Below are 23,463 nucleotides of genomic sequence, written 5' to 3' on the forward strand. Positions count from 1 at the left end.
TGCTTGGCCTAATCTTGAAAAATATTTCGTACGTCGTAGTAATCAAATCCATATAAAAAAATATATGAGTTTATTTTCTTTACTTTAGTTTAGTACCTACTGTTATTTGCTAGCTTGTTAGTTGGGTATTAATCAACAAAACTCGAAGATAACATTTTCCAAAAGAAATAACTCAGTGGATTTTACTATACTCGTAATATCGGTATCGTTTTGTTAGAACACCATTTTTAGGAATTACTTTCGAAAAAAAATGGATGTAAGAAATCTGGCCTTAAATTGACTTCAATATCCATAAAGTAAATTAATCAACACAGTGAAGTGGTTTAGCGACCAAACAGGCGACTGGCTAATTTATGTAGTAGACAAACTTCGGCTGCCGCGCGGCCTCCAATATGGCCGTTGGCATGGGCATTGGCAAACAAAGAAGTTTGCTCCATTATTGCCCCGTGTAACTTTATTACGACGATCGCGTTATTGTGTGAAATACCTTACCTATAATTGTCAAAGCCAACAAAAACGCATTGTTTGTAGAAACTTATTTAGTGCAATGAAACTGCCAATGATTGAAACGCATGCACGATGCTACGATTTGTTGCCGAAAGGCACAATATAAAAAAATATTCCAAAATGAGAGTGTACATGTCAATTCGAGATACTATTAGTCGATTCGTTTCTTATCCTCTGACTTATCAAAGGTACTTACGTTAAAGGTACCTTTTATTGCATTTTTTTCTTGTTACATTTTTAAATTTTACAACGTAACGAAACTTATGTCTGTGTTTTTTTTTTGTTTCAGGTATGCTATGCAAGCGTATTTCCTGTTTTTGGTACATGAAATATAGAGGAGTAGACTAGTACCCCTACTCTAGTAGCACGGTCGCATTTTTATCATTTATCACCATGCCTGTCACGTTCTAACAAGTATGTAAGTGCGAAAGTGACGGGCTTAGTGATAGTGGATAAAAAATGGAACCGTGCTGAGCCCGCTAAAATGGTAAAGATATCAACTTTCCACATTTGGTTCGAACGTTAAAAGAGCAGTCAAAAGTTCATCGCACTCGGTCGTAAAAGGAGCAAATCTGCATTAGTGACGTGCCCACTCGCCTTGACACACTGTGGCTACTAATGAGCAACGAATTGTACTGATAACTGACACTTGATCCTTATCTAGTGCCGTAAGCGATTGCAATACAGTTCAGTTTTGATTGAAACTTGCAGTTCTAGACGTGACAGTGAGTACACCAATCCTATTGAAATAGGCATGCCGAGATACTACGAGTGTGTTACTTTCGTAGTTGCCAGCTTTTGTTTCTTTTTATTTATTTTTGACTGTTTTTTTTTTATGATATAGGAGGCAAACGAGCAGACGGATCACCTGATGGTAAGCGATTACCGCCGCCCATGGACACCCGCAACACCAGAAGGGTTGCAAGCGCGTTGCCGGCCTTTAAGATGAGAGTACGCTCTTAATCTTAATCGGTATCCTAACGTTTAAGACACATTTACTAAATTACTTTAAAATTGCGAACGTATAAAATCAGATTTGGCAACTAGGAACATTTTCTCTTTTACATAATTGGCTATAGGAACGATTTTTAAATAGCCGCAAGTGTATGTTTATTGCACAATGAAGATTTTAGATAAAGACAAATGTCACACATTGACACTCTTTGAAATATCTCTATTACCTCTCTTATGTAACAAGTATATAGTGTTTCAGCTCGTCATAGTTATAACAATTTATATGTATACAAAGATTACTATCCTTTTTATACTATGCAAACCTTATCATAATCTTAATTTAATGTTATTACGTAACACCCACTTAATAAATGTCTTTGTGTCATATTAGTACTGCTTTTCTTTTCGCAACTAAACTCGAAACGTTAACACATTGGTGAACCTCTTTAAATATTCAACACTTGAAATTAAGTACATCTAAGGGTACCCGAAGGCTGCCAATCGGAACCCTCTTGTACTAAGTTTAAGCTGTCCGTCCGTCCGTGTGTTAGCAGGCTTTTATCATGAGCCGTTGTAGGTAGGCAGATGAAATTTCTTCGTGTGTTTTTCTATTGCGGCTATAGTATTGCATGATAATGAAATAAACTAAGTAATAAAATAAAAAATAAAAAATTAAGAGGACCCTTGCAATAAACGAAAGATTGTACATATTTAAGATCTGCCGTTCGGCGGGCTCTATTAATGATATGGATAAAAATATACATATCTACATTATTGACTGTTAATTGTGACATTTAAATAAGTAGGTACCTATTCCTTAATAAATTTAATGCATTCGCAAAAACAATTACAAAAGTATTAAGCTTTCAAGTCACGTGCCGGTATTTTGCAGAACCCTTTTGATTTTTCGGGCAGACCAATTATGTGACAGTACATTTATATTCCGCTCGCACGGGTTCTGATCAAGCGGGATATTGTTTTAATATTAAACTAATCTACCAGGGTTCGCATGATAAAGTATTCTACTGGAAAACACGTTTCGAAATATGTAATGTAAAAGCCCGTAGGTATAACTACAAATGTAGTAGAAGCTTAAATGTAGTAAAGGTTGTCTGGAAGAGATCGCTCTTTAGCGATAAGACCACCTGTTTCCTCTGTCTTCATGTATTACATATATGTGTTTCCTAGTACATTTATTCTGAAATTGTACATTAAAGAGGATTGGTATTGTATTGTAGTAGGAAATAATACAATTAATATTGGTTTAGTTATTATATTTAGGTAAATTTTAGTGATATTAACCCGTGGTGACGATTTAAGATTTTTCCAACATAAAATTATTGTAGACATTTTTTCGGCAGAAGCACTTTAAAGAAGCTTGTCTCTGCACGTGATTAGCTATTACTTATTTTAAAATTCGAGATCTTTATTTAATAGTACCAACACGACAAACAACATTCATCTTAAGAGTCGCCTGAATCCTTTATCAGACCCAAATTGGGGTTCCGATTTAATATTTATGAAATCTCAGCCCCAATATCAAACAGAAAGTTAAGGTGCGTTATTACTTATTAAGGTTTGTTAGGTTTGGTTTGTGTTTAAAAATATTATAAGAAAGCCAACAAATGCAACATTTGCGACATTACTCGTAACATAAGTAAGTATAATTAGTAGGTATAATTATTTTATTACTTATGAGTCAGTTAAAAATAGCTAAGTCTGGTCAACCAATTTAAAACTGAACGGTTATGAACAAAAAGTATTTGTTATAATGACGTTGAAGAACGATAATTAAGGAACGACTGTTGCTAATTTAATATCAACATTAAATTATCATGCTACATTTGCGTGTTATATTTGACTGGAAACTGTTACCTACCGATAATGAAAAATATAATAATGATTGTTCAATTAACACGTTCAATAACAAGAAATTAAAGCGAAAATTAGAGACGCGTAACATTTATTTTATTGCCCATATAGAATAGAATACAAATCTGGGGAATAAAAAAAATGCCAAGACGAACAATATAAAGGCAGGGCAGTCAGGGCACTACGTGCCTTTTCTAGAAACGTTTCATCACATATTCAATCAAGCTTTGTCCCAGATAAGACTAGAAAGTTCAAATTTACAGAATCAGATGCAAAATAATTGGCGAATTTATGAAACATACTAAATTTCATTTATCTAACTTTAATACTTTAGATTTTATCAATTCTTAAAATACGAGGGTTTGGCCATTCACTATGTTACTCCCACAAAATGTACGGTACTTCCTGATGTCCTAGATAACTGAAATTTGGCATGCCTATTTTAATTCGTAGGTACAAATGAGACACTTTACCTACATATTATAATAAGAAAAACGTAGAAAGAAAAAAGTGCCACGTATATATTAAACATATTTATTTAATTCCGTATGTTTAACAAGAAAGTAAATTTCAGCGACTATTTTACGGCAATAAGGTTTATTTCTGTTACCCCTTTAAAAGGAACCCGTTGTCAATGACATAGCTGGAACCAGTAACGCTTTTAGCCTTCTCGCTAGCTAGGAACAGGATCACGTCAGCAATCTCCTCGCTCTTGGCCAGAAATCCGAGGGCAGAGATTTTCGCGCGTTCCAGATTGATAACACTGGCATCTCCAAGATTGTTGTTGGTAGGAAATTCATTGTCGACCGGTCCAGGATTGACGCTGTTCACTCTGACTCCAGTAGAAGCTAGTTCCAGTGCTGAACACCGAGTAAAATGGTCCAATGCCGCTTTTGATACGTAATATGGTAGGCCCGTGGGCGATTTGCTCGTGAGTGTTGATGCTATGCTTGAAACGTTGACAATGTTCCCTTTAGTCTTAACGAGGAAAGGAGCGGCTAAAGTAGTCAGCTGGATCACCGCTCGAACATTTAGTTTCATTACTTTATCGTACGCTTCTAATGCATTACCGTTCAGAATGGATCCCTGTACTTCTATTCCAGCATTATTGACGAGTACGTCTAATTTTCCAAAGTGGTTGACCGTTTTTGAGACAACTGTGCTAGCTTCTGTTTCATTGGAAATATCGGCTTGGATGATCAGTGGCTTCTTGGCTAGCGCTTCGATTTGCCTGGCGACGGCTGCGAGCTTGGCCGCGTTCCTCGCGACGAGAGCCACGTCCGCGCCTTCCTTGGCGAAGAGTAACGCCGACGCTGCGCCGATGCCGGAGCTTGCGCCAGTCACTAACACTACTTTATTATTGAAAGACATACTTTTTTCACGGATAACGTCAAGTTAGCGTCAAATCAACGTTGAAACTGAACGGTTATGAACACAAAGTACGTAATTATTTCTGAGTAGTACTGATAAAGACGTTAAGGAACGATAAGGAATGACTGTAGTTAATTTGATAGCGATATACAGGTTGTTCGTAGCCATTGGGTAAAGCCGAAATGTAAGTACATTATGCATTTTTATTTCCCCACTATACAATTTATTTAGAACCACTATAGACAGTATCATGACAACCGGTGTAGCGGTTACGAAGAAATTAACAAATTACGATTTTTTACTTTATAGCAGCCTGTATGTGTTAGTAACGCCTGAGGCAATAAGTAATAAATAGTACATATGAAACCTTCTTCGACCTTTTTGATTATGTTTTTTTATTTGTGGCACTAATAAGATTATGACTTTTTTTACAAATGTCATCATTGCCGCACATTTTCGAAAAAAAAATTCAAAAGCACAAATTAATACAGAATATTTCTTTTTGTTGTCGATATTGGAAATGACTTTTGTTTGAAGATTTTTTTTTCTTTTATTCAAATATAAAAATATATATATTAATGTTAGAGCATTCCTGGGAAGTAACTATACGTATAGTAGGATTTCAGGGTTTGTCCAATGGCTATTAAGGACACCCTGTACATTTGCGTGTTACATATATTTATATTTAACTGGAAACTGTTACCGATAATGAATGCAAAGTTCAATTTATATTCGAGAGCAATGAACACGTTAATATTGTTATTATCAAATTCTTAACATTGTTCCAAAATGAATTGTCATTAAAAGGATGTTAAATCTTTTAACATATCTGTATTCATACTGATGGTATTTAAGACGCCAGTACAATATCATGCTTGGTCGTAAAAAAGGCATGTTGAGTAATTGCTTTTAGGATTGAATTTTGAATGCAGAACGCTGACAGGATTATGTCCGACGTTTGACCAAATTCGGACAACGCCGTCAAATTGAATTAATGAATCGTCCATTCATTTGCAAAGCCCGGCCGATAGTTCGAAAAATCCTATATTTTGTCAAATTATACATTGATAATGTTGTAGTCTTGTCAACCAATTTGAAATTAAAAATGGACTATAAGTAACTAGCTATGATACATGAAAAATGATTGTAAGTAATTATTGTTTAATTAACAAGTACAATAACACAAAAACAAAGAAACAATTAGAGATGCGCACTTATTCGTATTGTTTTTACGGTCCATAAAGAATTGGACACATATCTGGGCGAACGGCAGTGCCCTCGCCAAGACGAACAAATTTACAGAATAAGACGCAATTAGGGAACATTATCTATCTAGCTTTATAACTTAAAATTTTATCAATACCTGAGCCAAATCGTTGTAAAATACAACGATTTGGCTCACTCACTGACACAATCTTACTTCCCGATTGTCCTAGAAAACTGAAATTTGGCATGGATATTTTTATTCGTAAATACCAATGAGACTATTTATTAGAGGTGAAAAACGTAAAAATTAAATAAGTGCCACGTATATTAAACTACTTAATATAGATAATGTGGTATGTTTAACAAGAAAGTAAATTTTAGCAACTAATATATGCTTAACACATTTTATATGGCGTAAGTAACGAAAAACATTTTTTTTTATGATTATTTTCATACATTTTGGAGAAACCGTGCGGCCTGTGATGTCACAGCCCGCGCTTCTTGTATGGTTCGTTTTTAGGGTTCCGTACCCAAAGGGTAAAACCCTATTACTCCAGGGACCCTATTACTAAGACTCCGCTGTCCGTCCGTCCGTCCGTCCGTCCGTCCGTCTGTCACCAGGCTGTATCTCACGAACCGTGATAGCTAGACAGTTGAAATTTTCACAGATGATGTATTTCTGTTGCCGCTATAACAACAAATACTAAAAACAGAATAAAATAAAGATTTAAGTGGGGCTCCCATGCAACAAACGTGATTTTTGACCGAAGTTAAGCAACGTCGGGCGGGGTCAGTACTTGGATGGGTGACCGTTTTATTGCTTGTTTTTTTGCTTGTTTTGCTCTATTTTTTGTTGATGGTGCGGAACCCTCCGTGCGCGAGTCCGACTCGCACTTGGCCGGTTTTTAATTGAGACGCACAAGCGTAGACGTCTTCCAAAATAATTGGGTACCTATAGGTACATGTAGCTCATTAAAACAGACATTCCCCACTCGTAATTTTTAAATACTATAAATTACTAAAAATTAACTATGATTATAAATATTGTGTATACTTTATACTGCAAAATTGTTTATTTGTGCTACCCTTTCAAAAGGAATCCGTTGTCAATGACATATCTAGAACCAGTAACGCTTCTAGCCTTCTCGCTAGCCAGGAACAAGATCACATCTGCAATCTCCTCGCTCTTGGGCAGAAATCCTAGGGGAGAGATTTTCGCACACTCCTGAGTAATAACCCTGGAATCTCCTTGATTGTTGTTGGTAGCAAATTCATTGTCGACCGGTCCAGGATTGACGCTGTTTACTCTGACTCCGGTAGAAGCTAGTTCCAATGCTGAACACCGAGTAAAATGGTCCAACGCCGCCTTCGATACGCAATATGGTAGGCCCGTGGGCGATTTGCTCGTCAGTGTTGATGCTATGCTTGAAACGTTGACAATGTTTCCCTTAGTTTTAGCGAGGAAAGGAGCGGCTAAGGTAGTCAGCTGGATCGCCGCTCGAACGTTTAGTTTCATTACTTTATCGTACGCGTCTAATGCATTACCATGCAGAATGGATCCTTCTACAGCTATTCCAGCGTTATTGACGAGTACGTCTAATTTTCCAAAGTGGTTGACCGTTTTTGAGACAACTATGCTAGCTTCCGTTTCATTGGAAATGTCAGCTTGGATGACCAGTGGCTTCTTGGCTAGCGCTTCGATTTGCTTGGCGACGGCTGCGAGCTTGGCCGCGTTCCTCGCGACGAAAGCCACGTCCGCGCCTTCCTTGGCGAAGAGTAACGCTGACGCTGCGCCGATGCCGGAGCTTGCACCAGTCACTAACACTACTTTATTATTGAAAGACATTCTTCTTTTTACGGATAGCGTCACCTTAGCGGCAAATCAACGATTTAACTGAACGGTTTTGAACACAAAATAATACTGATAAGTGTAGTACTTGTACTGATAAAGACGCCAAAGGACGATAAGGTGCGATCTATTTTGATATCAAAGTATGTTACATATATTAGTAATATTTGACTGTAAACTAAAGGTTATTGCATATTTGAGAGAAATTAACTCACAATTATTCTTACGCTCAATGTCTGTAGCTGTAGGTACAAAGTTTAGAGATTTTCATTGATTTTGACTAGGTTATACTATAGGATGTTAAAAATGTTAACATTATCTCATATCTGTAATTACACTCACGGCATATTGACTAATTGCTTTTAGGGATGAATTTCGAACGCAGAACGCTGACAGGATGATGTCCGACCCGACCGACGTTTGACCAAATTCCGACAACGCCGTCAATTCGAATTAATGAATCGTCCATTCATTTGCCAAGTCCGGCCGCGACGAATCCTGTATTTTGGCAAATGACATTATTAATACTGTTGTGTGGACACTTTTCTTTCATTGATTTTTTTTTCCGCACGCCAAGTCACCTGTAAAAATTTTACTTATTAAAGAATAAAATTGTACCTGTAATAAAGTACGATTTGAAAATGTTTTGTAGAAAGTTCTGTTGATTTCATTTTTATAACAGTAAAAAAAGGATACACATGTCCTGAAAAAACTATCCTATATTAGTACTGACAATATTATAGGACGATAACATATTAATTGTAACATACTTGTATGTGGAAAGGCTAAAATAACAAATTGCCAAGTTGAAACCATCCACAACGAAAGGAATGGTTATTTAAAGTGCAATTACTTTAATACTTATAAGGATCTCCAAATCTCGCATGAGAAATTGCGCTCGATATTTCTCACGTCGGGCGAATGGCGATGATGCCGATGATACAATATTTTGGCTCCGGCCATTTGTAAAACGAAGTATCGGCTGTTGCTACAGGCGCTTAATGGGGCTTCAAGTGATAAATGTGCAGTTACTGGTATTATTCTAAAAAAAAGATCATACAATATTTTTACGTAAGTATACGAGTATATTGATGTTTTCGGTAATTAATACATAAATTTAAAAGTGGAAAAAATACTGTCTTGGGCGAGACTTGAACTCACGGCCAGAGAGCCAGAGGCCGTGAGTTCAAGTTCACCCAATACGATTTTTTTCCACTTTAATTAAATTTATTCTAAACTTAATAGCATCGTTTGCAGACGTTTCTGCTTGTTAAAAAATAAAATTAATACATAAATTTAATAGACTCGATGACGATTCATATTTTTGTATAGACTTAGCTATCCACATAATTAATTATTACCCCGCAGATTGGCTCTGAATCTTCTGATCCTTGTAGCGGTGTTTCTAGATTTCAAGAAACCCGATGTTGTTAGACTGAAAAGTGGTGCCGCTACGGACCAGCAGCTTAATATCAATTGTCATACATTGGCCGTCGAAAAACTCGCATAGGTACATATATCACAAATCGGGCTCAGAAAGTGATTCTAGCTCTTGGCGTAATTTCACTACCTGCTAATTCATATTAAAGTAGGTACCTTTACGTTTAGGTAAACTGTTTGTACAAAACATAATATTTTCAAGCCAATATTTAACGACCTAATGTAGATTGCAATTATTTTAATGCCAATTACATCGATTATGACAGGGCTAACAGCCAATGAAACTGTTCTTACAACCAGTTGCATCAATACAGTACTGTAATATTTCATTTATTTGGGTCATATTTTACTGACTTCCTGCCACAAAACTTAAGTATAGCGTAACAAAATAATTACCATTTTACGGCCCCCTAAATCTAGTTTAACAATCTAAATTTATTGTTACACTTTAGATTGGCGTAATACATCAAAATAATGAAAATCCTACTAATTTGAATTATGGAGTCGTAAATGATCGTGTTACTAACATTTACCGTTAAAAATATTAGTGACCTATATTGTTTTTACGAAACCAGGTATGATAACTACAGTGATTGAAAATGTTTATCCTATTCACCCAGTACCTATTATAATTCTGTTGTTTTAGGACAAAGGCTATAACATGGTTTATTTAGGGCAAACGTTAATGGCATCGATGCATCAATCGATTTAGCGATTAAAAACGATATTAAATAGGTTGACAGATTACATGATGTTATTTTACTCATGGTCAATGAATAACAAAATATTTATATTAACAAAGAACTCGACTTAAACACACGTGTAACTACCATGTATATGCAATATTATAATCATAATATGAATTTATTCTGTTCTGTAGGTTTGCAAAAAAATCCTACACCATTTATTTAAGGGTTAATTTTTAATCTTATTTTGGTTGGAGTTGTCTGGTATTTTGGGTGCCAATTTAAAGTGTAAAATAATTAACTACTTGAGAAAAAAGTAAATTACAAGGACGACCTTAATCCTTTAAGAGATCTCTCCCAATGTTTTACACTTATCTATTGTGTGTGTACCTACATATTTTTTGCTCCTAGCTGTTTGTTTCAAACCACTTTTCTTTACGCCCTACTGATAATGGTAATAATATCTTGTTCGAATATGGTAATATAAGTAGTATGAGATGCGATGTCGGTAAGACTTTTATGGTAAGAAACACAATTTCGGTCTTAGTTTTTTTTTTACTATCCGGTTGATCCGGGTACGGTTGATAGGCGTCCAACAATTTGGTCAAGTGGGAGTTAGATTCGCTAGTTGAAGTTTCGCAAAATTACTAGTTTAAAAAAATGATTTTACAAGTATTATATTCCTGTATGATATGGTACCGTTAACCGTTATCCCCAAAAAACTAGTAAATTACTTGAAATGTAGCAACAGAAGCGTAACATTTTAAAAAATTGTCAAAAACAGCGTTGTTACTTGTTACTTTTAGCGTGAATACAAACTTAATAACAGCTTTGTCGGAGTAAAATTGGTTTTTCGGCGCTTTAAAATGAAATTCACTCTTGAAATTCTGTTTGTTGGTGTCGAAGCTCAGACCGTTATTTAATTTGGATGGGGGCATTTTATTTTGGTACGACGAGCAGCATAGAAAATAATATCAATAATAGGTAACTATTTGAAAAATAGTACCTAGCATAAACAGCTAGATTTGATTGAGAATGTAACAAAATAATGTTAATTCTCGTTCTTGGCTCAAAGTATGGTTTATGGAACAAAAAGCATAATTGAAACTTGGCATCGCATGTATGTACCTATTTAATAGCTTATTCGGGTACGAAAATTATACGATTGGGAAAATAAACAAGTCGTCAAGTGGTTGTTTTGCCGCCTTTCCCCCACTTTTGTGTCCCGATTTTTCATTATTTTGAGAAAAATGGTTGAAGTTACAACAAAATTTAGGTAAGCGTGCCCTATGTAGGTATGTACATAGTTAGCAAATTTCCGGCCGCTTCAAAACAGCCGCTACCAACACGAGATTGCATCCTAATGACTCTGATTACGAGCGACATTCGCCCTTTAATGTTGCCGCGCCTGTTATAGTAATAGTAATTACTTATTGACTGCAGTCGAGTTTGCGCTGTCACAGAATAGAAATGTTCTCGTGGTAGTACGTATGGGTCACAGTTAGAATTTTTAGTGCGAGCACCAGACGGCCAAAAAAATGTAGTTGTAAGTGTACTTACTGTAATTTTGGTATGTGTCGCAGTTTACGTGGCATAACATCAATTATATCGTAATTTTTTTAAAAGTATATTTGCTCAAGTTTTTCGTTCTGATGCTCTCAGTTTGACAGAAGTCTTTAATAAAATATAAGTAATAATATATTCCTTTCACAGTCACGAAATGCAGTTTTATCAGACAAAACATGCGTGGAAAAATCATCATTACGTTCGTAATAATAGGCTGCGGAACGTCGTGTTTGAGATTTCGTACAAATTTGCCAATAATGACCTTTACGAGTAACGCGCGTCACACGCCGCGCCTTATATTGAAATTTTAGGTTTTTTTTTTCGCCTTACAGTACCTATACGTACCTATACATAGGATAGTTTTTCGCCGGCCTTGTATTCATAAAATAGCCTCGCTTTTCTGGGCGCTTTACACCACACTCTGTAGACAAGTCCTTTGTAGTAATGTAGATACCTACTATAAATTATCTAGGATAATGTTTGGTCACTTCATTATACAATATACTATTCTACGTATTCTGTTTCCGGACACTGGTTTTATTAGACACAGGAATGTAGAGGTAGTATCGAATTATAGTGTTTATTGCATTAAATACGACAGCTGAAGGAATGTTAATAACAAACGCTATCTGATGCGAGATATAATCTACTACAATATTACATTACGAAATTATGTTTACATCAGTAAAAGAGAACAAACTATTGCTTTCAACGTTTCTTAACAATGATCAAGCATTTTTGCGGTAATAACAAAATAGTCCCTTAGAAATTGGTTGTTAATGTTTGTGACAAGCTTTTATACCGGTTGTATTTATCTTTGCACGAAAATACTTGATCCTATGTATATGTCGCAGTCGGATCGTATAATCCGCCGTATTACATTACGGCTAGCCGTTTTACAAAACAGGGGCGTTTTGAAATGGGGCGGTTCGACGATTAGCCGGATTGAATGCGGCTGAATGAAAATCCGCCGGAATGTATTCGGCGCCATACGTTCTTCAACACGGCTAGCCGTAATGTAATACAGCGAGTCATTAGCCGCCGCTTTGACAGTTTTTAGTTCCCATTTTTAACACTCGTGGCGCTGCCTGACATAACAACAACAAACTATGAAAAACGCTGGGGTGTGCATCAAATCGGAGTTCGTCGGACTGTTTCTTTTCAAAAACATTTCCTTCGCAACTTAACTAGACGGAGCCCCGCTTCGCGGGGCTCCTATATCTGAGCGGTTTGCCCTTCGGGCATCAGAAGCTACCTAACGAACCTAACCTACCTACCTATTGATTTAGTGAGACGTCCGTGAAAATATTACATTTTGGGGAAAAAAGCGTAGGTAGGTAAGTAGGTTAGGTTCGTTAGGTAGCTTCAGATGCCCGAAGGGCAAACCGCCCAGAAATAGTCTATTTAAGTTGTGAAGGGAATGTTTTGGAAAAGAAACACAATATGTAGTGCGGTGGGACCATGGTAAAAATAAATTAAATTGCAAACATTGTCTAACTCCGGTTACGTAGACGACCGAAAGAACTGGTCACTCTACAATCTAAATAGTAGATACGATGCGGCTAAACGTAGGTCGCCTTATTGAAGAACGTATCGCAATGACAATCCGGCTAATCGTCGAACCGCCGCATTTCAAAACGCCCCTGTTTTGTAAAACGGCTAGCCGTAATGTAATACGGCGGATTATACGATCTGACTACGACATCTCACTCACACTCACACTCATCTCATCACTCTTAGACTCTTATTTACGAGCCAACATTTTCGTTTAAAAATACATATATGCTTACATTCCTGCTAAAATTCAATTTAAGCTAAGAAATAATTGTTGTAGTATTTGTTTGAACTTCTCACTTGTAACACAGCTGTTTATTACTGTTGGATATAAAAACAGTCAAAAATTGTCTTCAGTTCTTTGATGAAAATACAACACAAACATATGCATCTTCACACCCACGTGGGTCATACATATGTATAAGGTCCGTAATTTAAACTACGAACCCCGGACTTACCGCCTTCATTTACATAGCTTAATAACTTAATTTTTGTCGTATAATACGTGATAAGACCACACACGACCGCCGGACATATACGGAAGTTAAAAATCTTTGTACCTGTAGGAGACGTCACATAAGTTTGACTAACTTTTGTGTACGTTGAAACAAAAATCTTCCTAATTTACAACAGTATAAAGCGGCTTTTGTCATGGACCTTATATGGTTCTACATTGAAAATGGAACCATTATCTTTTGTTTTGCGCACCGGTAGTTCCATTTTTGGTTTCACGGGTACTTTATGGTGGCATTTTCGAATTTATTAAAAGAAAGCGCGCAAAAGTGAGAGCCGTTGGGTATATGGCAAATTATTGCATATCTGATGGGAATTTAAGGTATTTTTATGTGTAAGCTTAAGGATTTAAGATAAGCAAACATTGTTGGCAGTTATCGTAAATTTTATAAGATTGCCGGCTTTTCAACCTTCAAAAAGAGATTTTGTTTATATGTGTATGCTGAACTTGAATGGTACACTGAACGATTGTAAATGATTAAAAACACAATGTATGCTGTTTTGCTTGTTTGAAAAAATACCTACTGAACTGACGGAATGAGAGTAAGTATGGTTAACAAACACCAATGGGCCGCGACCCTAGCTTGGGAAATGCTGGTACAACATATGTTTGAACTGCTTTACGTAGACGAAGGCCTTTTGCTAGGATAATATATTTGTATTATGTACCCATGAAAATAATGTGTTTTCCTAAAAAAGGGGGTTTTCGTGCGTATGCGCGAAGGCCGAGTACACCCGTAAACTATTTTTGGAGTTGGCTTTATGTATTCAGATAGGGTTCACACGAAAATTGACATATGTATTGGTACTATAACGACGAATGTCGAGTCATTAAATATATACGGCTGATACTAAAATTGTTAATACAATAAATTCTAAAAAACTTTATCATGATTCCGGCCAGCGTTGCCATACAGGATAAATGTCGTACAACAAACATCTATTATGGGCAAAACTGAACTATATAAGATAGCAACTATAAAAGAAACCACGAAAAAATATCCTAGTATTTTTTATCATTATACACTTCTTTTTACATTTATAGCAGCTATTGTTTATTGTTATTTATACTCTGTAATCATAATTCAGAACGCACAAACACACAAAATATACCTTCAGATTACTTTAAGTGCGCTGCGGCAACCCTATGCTGGTTGTACGAGTAATGGAAAACTGAATGTTTAATGTGGACTGCGTGGACTAACAGGCGTCTAGGGGTGTGCAAATAATCGCGGAGGAGCGTGTACAGGCGTAGTCAAGGACCGGAAAACCCCTCTTTACGCTTAATCCTATCCATTCGGTAACCCAATCAATTCGGTTACCGTATCATTCGGTAACCCTATCATACTGTTACCTGATTGTAACGGTAAGCTTATTGAAACGGTAACCTTAACCTTTAACCGAGTTAATCTCAAAACCCCATCGCGTTAGGGTTTTTGTTAGGGGTTTTTAACCGGTTTTTATTCAGTTATGGTAACCTTTATTATCGGTTGCTTATTGGTTTGCTACATTCGTATTTAGTGATGTGCCGTCAGTCAAATACCTACTAAAAGAAAAAGTTAATTTATTAATAGAACATTATTAGTTTATTTTGTTATTTTTGTATTTTTTTTTTAATTTTGCTTATTTTAATGTTTTTGTTTATTTTAATGTTTTTGTTTATTTTACTTACTTTGTCTATTTTTTTATTTTGTTTATTTTACTTATTTCATTTATTTTATTTGTCATTAATTTTGTTAATTTTATTTATATAATTTATTTTGATTATTTTATTTATTTTGTTTATTTTTTTTTTATTTTTTATTTTATGTATTTTATGTATTTGATTTACTTTATTTACTTTATTTACTTTATTTACTTTATTTACTTTATTTACTTTATTTACTTTATTTACTTTATTTACTTTATTTACTTTATTTACTTTATTTACTTTATTTACTTTATTTACTTTATTTACTTTATTTACTTTATTTACTTTATTTACTTTATTTACTTTATTTACTTTATTTACTTTATTTACTTTATTTACTTTATTTACTTTATTTACTTTATTTACTTTATTTATTTTATTTATTTTATTTATTTTATTTATTTTATCTATTTTATCTATTTTATTTATTTTATTTTATTTATTTAATTTATTTATTTTATTTATTTTATTTATTTTATTTATTTTATTTATTTTATTTATTTTATTTATTTATTTTATTTATTTTATTTATTTTATTTATTTTATTTATTTTATTTATTTTATTTATTTTATTTATTTTATTTATTTTATTTATTTTATTTATTTTATTTATTTTATTTTATTTATTTTATTTATCTTATTTATTTTATTTATTTTGTTTATTTTATTTATCTTATTTATTTTATTAGGATAAAGTTCATTTATTTAACTTAAAAGGTAATAATAAAAAAAGTTACAACTAACTATGAAATTATGAATTAAAAATTTAAAACCTAAACTAAAATTAAAATAAACCTACTTAAAAACTAAACTAATACTTATAATATTATATAAAAACTAAAATGCAATACTAATAAAATAGATGTAAATAATATAATTTATTTGTTTTTTTTTTTATTTATTTCATTTATTTTATTTGTTTTATCTATTTTATTTGTTTTATTTATTTTAGAAACTTACAAAATTAAAAGTAGTAGTATGTAACTACAAAAGTTAAATTAATTCAGAATAACATTCTAATTGAATAAAACGTTATTTAGTATAATCCTACATCTGGAATAAATATTCCGTTTTGTCTTTTTCATTTAAAATAAAAGTGTCATGATTTATTCACTTTCTATTTATTCTAAAATAACGAGTGCAAGAATTATTCTTATTCAAATCGATTGGAATAAGAATGAAATTTCTGTTTTTATTCTTATTCTTATTCAAGTTATTTTTTGCCCAACTCTGCTCTAGATTACTCTCGTGTTGTTGAAGGTGACTATTGAACAAAATCTGCAAAATATCTTTCATGTATGAAGTCAATTATTTGCACTTCCTAGTACCTAATAACATGAAGATAATAAATATACCTACACAGGCGAAGCAACATGCGTATTTAAATCGAAACGCTGCGCTCCGCTGGCACGCGCTACATACAACGCAAGTGCACCGAATGTTTAAAGGTCGTGGTATTTTCTATTGTATTAGGATATTTAGGAATGCGGTGAGAGTCATAGTGACAACAATAAAGCCTTATTATTGTACTACACTACAGTATTGTTATCAGTACTCTGCCGTGTCATGACTAATTGATGTAATTGTAGATACATGAGTTAGTGGTAACAAGGTTAAATGGCATTTATTTGGTCATATTATACGTCATATTATATGTAGTACAATGTATATAGATAGTAAAATGAATTTCACCCCTCTTTTCAATGGTTGGATTGATTTGAATTTTTTGAAGCCTTCGAAACGGTGATGATAATTTTATAATGAAGCTACATAGAAAGTAAACTGCGAAATTATAATTATGATGGTTCAATGTATATTTCTTTGCGTATTAAGTATGTATTTTGTTTATTATTCCTACCAGCCTTGAGGTCTTACGTATGCTATCTCTTTCACACCTACGGAAAGTGAATGAGATAGTAAATTACTGCAGGTAAGAAAAGAGTCCTACGCTTATCACTATAATTAAATAGATTTGCAGAAAGTTGCAGGCGTGTTTGCACTTGAGACCGTCATTTATTACTCATTGGCAATAACAATAGGATTAAGTCGTGGCGTGGTGAATTCTTTGTCAGCATTTGCTAAACACGTGCGGCAAGCGTTGTGTCAAACGATATACCTGTTAATTTCCGTCTAAATAATAAATGCAAATTTTAAATATCAGAAGAGCTTTTAAAAACACCATAAGTCTTGGTAGTAACTCGGATACTGAAACCACATATTATAGTTCGTTTTTTTTTAGCATTAGAAATAAGGTAAACAATCTTGATGTCTCTTTTAATTGAAAAGCACATTTTAAAAATAAGTTACGGTAAATATGTAACAATTATGAATCTAATACGATCTTTTATAGTCTTCTGCTTTCATAAGTAATAGTTATGGTTTTTAAAAAGTGTTTTTCAATTAAAAGACATGTCAAAATCGCTTACCTTCTTTCAAGTTCTTTCTAATGCTAAAAAAAACGAATTATAAACATAATTCGAAAACAGAAAAAAATCATGAGTATTTTCCCCATTTGTTCCTGCCCAACGTGATCGCCGCGATACATGAGGCGGGGACATATGGGAATGATTTAAATGAAGCGCCTATTCCCATCTGTGCCCGGCGGGGAGAAATAGGAATACACCATATCAAGCCATTCCTTATCCTACCTTTAAAAACATCTTTTTCAGGGTTCCGTACCCAAAGGGTATAAACGGGACCCTATTACTAAGACTCCTCTATCCGTCTGTCTGTCACCAGGCTGTATCTCATGAACCGTGATAGCTAGGCAGTTGAAATTTTCACAAATAATTAATTTCTGTTGCTGCTATTACAACAAATACTAAAAACAGCATATAATAAATATCTAAGTGGGGCTCCCATACAACAAACGTCATTTATTTGCTAATTTTTGCATAATGGTGCGGAACCCTTCCTGCGCGAGTCAGACTCGCACTTGGCCGGTTTTTTATTTTTTACATTAATTTAGGCACAGCCATTGAAGAGTTTCGCTATCCACCATCCGTTCAGAGCAGCTGAATTGTACCTGATGATTTAGTTATCACATTAAAATAAATACGGGTATCGTCCAATGCACTATGCGGCAGTAAATTAAATTTGTAAGATTTTATTGCATAAAATCAGGTATAAATTAGTCAAGAAACATAAAAGTTTCTTGTCTAATTTACTTCTATCTATACGTAACGCCTATACGGCACCCATACTACATGTTTAATCCAGGAATATTATTTAGAATATAAAATCATGATTATATTTATTTGATTAAGAATGAGATTATTCTTATTCAATTTTTTTCACATACGAATTATTTCCGATCAAAATTATTTGAATAATTTTGACGGGAATAAAATCAACATGATTTTATTCTTAGGAATTCTTATTTAAATAATGATTTTATTCTTGAATGCCCAACACTGCTTACTAAGTATGTATGTAATTATGTATCTATTTAATTTAATCAAAACTATTTCACCTACCAATGTTATAGATACCCAATGAATATGTATAATGAATTCTGCCCTAGTAGCACGGTCGCATTTTTATCGTTTATCACCATGCCTGTCACGTTCTAACAAGTATGTAAGTGCGAAAGTGACGGGCATAGTGATAGTCGATAAAAATGGAACCGTGCTGAGCCCCCTGGTATTAATGAAAGATTTGTAGTATTAAAATAAGTTTATAACTGCTATAGATATATATTTTCTGATCGCTGCATTAAGCGGTACAAGGTAAATTACGACTTAGCTCATACAACTCACCGCATCTGAAAACATTTTAAACTAAAGTCTATTTTTTATTCGGTAGACTAAAATGACATTTCGTAGTATGAACATCATGTGTCATTTCATTTCATACTATGAAATGTCATTTTAGTCTACCGAATAAAAAAATAGACTTTAATTGCTTATTATAAAATAAGCTCATAATAACCATGGACCTAGAATATTACGGACGGACTGTCAGCTAAGACAAACTGTGACACTGCAATGGCGGACGGTTTGAATGTGTGCGTGTAGACGGGTGTTACCATGTAACACAAATTCTCTCCTAATGGTGAAACAATTATTTTTAATATCGTCCTTGTTTTCAAATAAAAAAATTAGGACAGTTTTACGTTAGACAATAAAAAAGGTGTGTACGTATCTGATTTTATAGGTCTTGAAAATGCGCAATATTGCACAATTACTTTGTGCAAACATTATTTTCAATACCTAATGATATTTAGCATCGTAATGAAATCAGTTAGTCATGTTTTTTTTAATTTATACATTTAACTTGAAACATATCTGGTTCAACAAAAAAATTATAATACATAACAAACAAACGTTAACTATCAAACATGCGTGTAAGCGTCTAATCTCCTTAGTATCGGGAAATTACCATACCGACCTAGTTTGAAATGCACAATCAATAATTTAACCATTTACCGAAATGATACGAGGGGTATTCAAAATATTCTCGGTATGAGAATGAAAACAAACAAGTACGAAAAGTTTGATATTTTTATTTTTCAATATACTCCCCCCCTATGTTCATACACTTAAAAGATCGATCAATTATTTTTTTTAATCCCTCGTAAAAATATTTTTTATCTTTCGTGTAAAAATGCTCCTCCACTGCCGCCTTCAATGCTTCATCGTCAGAAAATTTATTTCCACGCAGATCCTTTTTAAGATTGGGGAGCAAAAAGAAGTCGCTGGGGGCTAAGTCCGGACTATACGGTGGGTGAGTAACAGTTTTAAACCCACGTTCAACAATAGCTGCCTTGGCAATATGAGCAGTATGGACGGGGGCGTTGTCATGCAGAAGCAGAATACCTTTGGTTAACTTTCCTCGCCTCTTTTCTTTAATTACATCCTTTAATTGACGTAGAATGTTAGCGTAGTACTGTCCTGTGATATTTACACCTTTTTCTTTATAATCGATTAGTAATACTCCTTCACAATCCCAAAATATCGTGGCCATGACCTTGCCAGCTGAAGGGATGACCTTCAACTTCTTGGGATGAGCTGAACCCTTAATGTGCCACTGCATGGACTCTTGTTTACTCTCTGGGTCATAATGATGAACCCAGGTTTCATCTCCAGTAACTATTCTTTGCAGCACCTCATCAGGATTTTCACCGCACAGGTCAATAAAATCGGAACAACAAGCTACACGCATGTCTTTTTGAAGCCGAGTCAGCATTCGCGGAACCCATCTTGCACTTACTTTTGACATATTAAGATGGTCATGTATAATATCATGTACGGTACCAATAGAGAGATTGGTTACTTGTGCTATAGATTTTACCTTCACTCGACCATCTTCCAATATAAGTTTTTCCACTTTATCAATATTTTCTTGTGAAGTAGCTACTACAGGCCGGCCAGGTCTAGGGTCATCTTCAATACTCTCCCTTCCGCGTTTAAACTCGCTTGACCACTTTTGAATGGTAGATAAAGAAGGAGCAGACTCACGGTAAACACAATCCATTTCCTCTTTTATGGTTTTTTGATTTTTACCCTGTTTTGTCAAGAATTTTATCACGCATCGATGTTCTAATTTAGTTAACATTGTCAATTCGCACAGGATGTTCATGTTTGTTCAGCAATTGCAGAAAAACAAAAGACTATCTCGGTTCGAATTATACTTTTTTTTAATGTCAATGAATAAACCTTAGCGGCCAGTAACGAAAGAAATTTTAGAAGAGGTCTTAAGATATCAATACCGAGAATATTTTGAACGCCCCTCGTACATTAATACATAATGATTTAATAAGAAGGGTATCAATTACCCTACTTTCGGGAAATTACCCTATTCATGTTACTGGTCACACTCCTGTTTTGCAGTTTGATAATTTATAAACAACAAATTATCGTGATTTTACGTACTACTTGATAAACTTAAGTATGAAAAGTTATTCCGTGACTTTTTTTCTTTCGATCGGTACAATTCTAGCAGGATTTAACTACGCAACTTTTATATTTTTCTTCGACATGTTTACTTCAATGACGTTTCGATTCGTCTGACGGCAAACTGGTGGATGTGGGCTGTCAATGTGTGTGTGTCACGCGTAAATACTATGAAACTGGTGGATGTTGGAATCACAGTTGTGTTGTAAGCGAAACTCTGTCCGTAATATTATAGGTTCATGATAATAACTAGTACATATGTCATTTGTTAACAATGGTAAAATATCTACCACAATCCGCTAGCGCATGTATCTTTATCACAAAGTGTTTTTTTTTAAATCCCTTTAGATAAATTATACCTAACTAGGTACCAGTAAAATTACTAGTTAGGTGAAAATTTTTCTTTAAATCAGTCTTTAATCTGTAGGTACAGGTCAAGTGTGAACCCGAAAATAAAAATAATAATCTAAGTAGCATAAAATATATCTAAATAATAGCAGATATTACTAGGATAGGATGTTGTTTACTTGCAACCCCTTTTCTAAAAATTTCTAAACTAGAATTGACAAAAACAATAGGAACACACAGGTATAAAGATAAACAAAGGAATGGCCGCGCTGCGCCGCGGCTGTCGCTCTAAAAATAATACTGTAATCGCTCACTTGTTTTCAATTTTAGCTTAAGGACTCAAAGTGCAATATTGTTTGAATTGACAATAAGCGAAGTTACCGGCAAAAAAACTTGTTTGTGCTGGAGGCTTCATAGACCGCCCATGCCAACCACGGTTATTCAATAATAAGTTGAATTTAAGTCTGCGTAAAGTTTACAATCGTTTGAACTGGTTCAAAACCTTATTATGAGGTAACAGCATAGACGGGGTTTTTATTTCGGTTACCGGTAACAGGGGTTAACTCGATCTGATACGGTTACCGAATCAAAGTGTTACCTTATCAGACGGTTACCGTTATGGTAGGGGTTTTTATAACCACTTCTAAAATAACCCTATGAAAAACCCCGGTTAAGGTAACCGGTTCCGGTCCCTGGGCGTAGTCCTTGGCTTATCTTGACCGAGACCATGGTGGATGTCAGTATGACATAAATTACATATAAAAAAGTGTCTGTGTCTGGCAGTGTCAGATCCAATAGATATCACTGGAGTACTGTAGGTATTCAATGCGTTATAAAATTTTAGATCAAAACTCCGCAAATTGAGAGTTCTTTGACATTGAATAAATAATGTGTTTCCATGTAGCCGTTGCTAGGGGATGTGCAAGAAGATTATACTATATGAAATTAGATTCTTAAGGAGTAAACTCCAAAACGTGGTTTAGGGTGATAACAGACGCATTATCGGATGTAAAGTTATTATTTTTTTTAACTTTATTGAACAAGTACAAATGGCGGACTGTCGGATGACAGACACTAAACATATGACCAGACATAGGAATCCGTGGGGCAAATTTTCTTGACAGGTAGGGATTTCCTATATCGATAAACTCAATTATCTATGCTCGTTCTATATACTAGTGATCACTCAAAGGTTTGCTTGTAAAAATGTTTTTATTAAAAGTGTAAAAATCAAATAAAATAATAACTCAATTCGCTTTGATTGATAATCAATCAATAAAGAGGTTGAGATAATATTGACTATTTCATAGTGCAATAAGTATTACGCCCTACCTTTATATAACCTAGCGATTATTTAAAATATGCTATGTGTGAATTTCATCTTGTCTTCAAAACAATACTTACAAAAACACACAATGTTGGGGGCGATCACTAGTATATAGAACGAGCATCGATAATTGAGTTTATCGATATAGGAAGTCCCTACCTGTCAAGATAATTTGCCCCACGGATTCCTATGTCTGTATATGACCAACATAGTGATAATGTTAGTTTATGTGAAGTGCGATGTTAAAACAGCTCCTTTCACGCAATGTCCTTTGGGACTGGAATTAGGTTTAGGTTAGGTTTAAAGAACTTTATTTCTCAAAGAAATTTACATTTCGCTTAATGAGAAAAATTACATAAAATACAAGTGTTTATCTTGAATTACAAGAGCATCAAAAGAGCAGTTTACATTAGTAGGTACTCACTATTTTATCTATAAAATAAAAACTAATATTAAATACATATTATAACTATGTATTAACTATTAACTAATAGTAACTAAGGTAATCATTCCTATAATGATGTTTAAGTGGGTATTTTGCAAAACGTAAAAGTTAACTTAAAATATTTAGATGACCACTGTTGCTAATCACGTTGGTGTAAATGTTATGGTGTGTTAATTTCAACCTTATAAACTAAGCGTTAAAATTTACAATCCTAAAAAAATGCAGTTGACTGCATGAGCTT

The 23,463-nt window shown here is 34.2% G+C and overlaps 3 protein-coding genes and 1 long non-coding RNA gene across 4 annotated transcripts in view; 1 reads left to right on the forward strand and 3 right to left on the reverse strand.

Moving 5' to 3' along the window:
- Window positions 1-23,463, forward strand: part of LOC134647652 (rho GTPase-activating protein 7) — a 357,578-nt gene that overhangs the window by 117,481 nt on the left and 216,634 nt on the right. The window lies entirely within an intron of this gene.
- Window positions 1-23,463, reverse strand: part of LOC134647718 (uncharacterized) — a 235,435-nt gene that overhangs the window by 27,734 nt on the left and 184,238 nt on the right. The gene's annotated exons all lie outside the window — the stretch shown is intronic.
- LOC134653056 (3-oxoacyl-[acyl-carrier-protein] reductase FabG-like) lies at window positions 3,929-4,750 on the reverse strand. The gene has a single exon (XM_063508343.1). It carries the CDS (start codon window positions 4,702-4,704, stop codon window positions 3,940-3,942), a length of 765 nt encoding a protein of 254 aa, XP_063364413.1. The 5' UTR covers window positions 4,705-4,750; the 3' UTR covers window positions 3,929-3,939.
- LOC134653413 (3-oxoacyl-[acyl-carrier-protein] reductase FabG-like) lies at window positions 6,981-7,756 on the reverse strand. The gene has a single exon (XM_063508773.1). The coding sequence runs from the start codon at window positions 7,754-7,756 to the stop codon at window positions 6,992-6,994; it is 765 nt and encodes a 254-aa protein (XP_063364843.1). The 3' UTR covers window positions 6,981-6,991.

The sequence above is a fragment of the Cydia amplana genome, chromosome 1 (assembly GCF_948474715.1).
Source record: "Cydia amplana chromosome 1, ilCydAmpl1.1, whole genome shotgun sequence".
In the NCBI taxonomy this organism is placed as follows: domain Eukaryota; kingdom Metazoa; phylum Arthropoda; class Insecta; order Lepidoptera; family Tortricidae; genus Cydia; species Cydia amplana.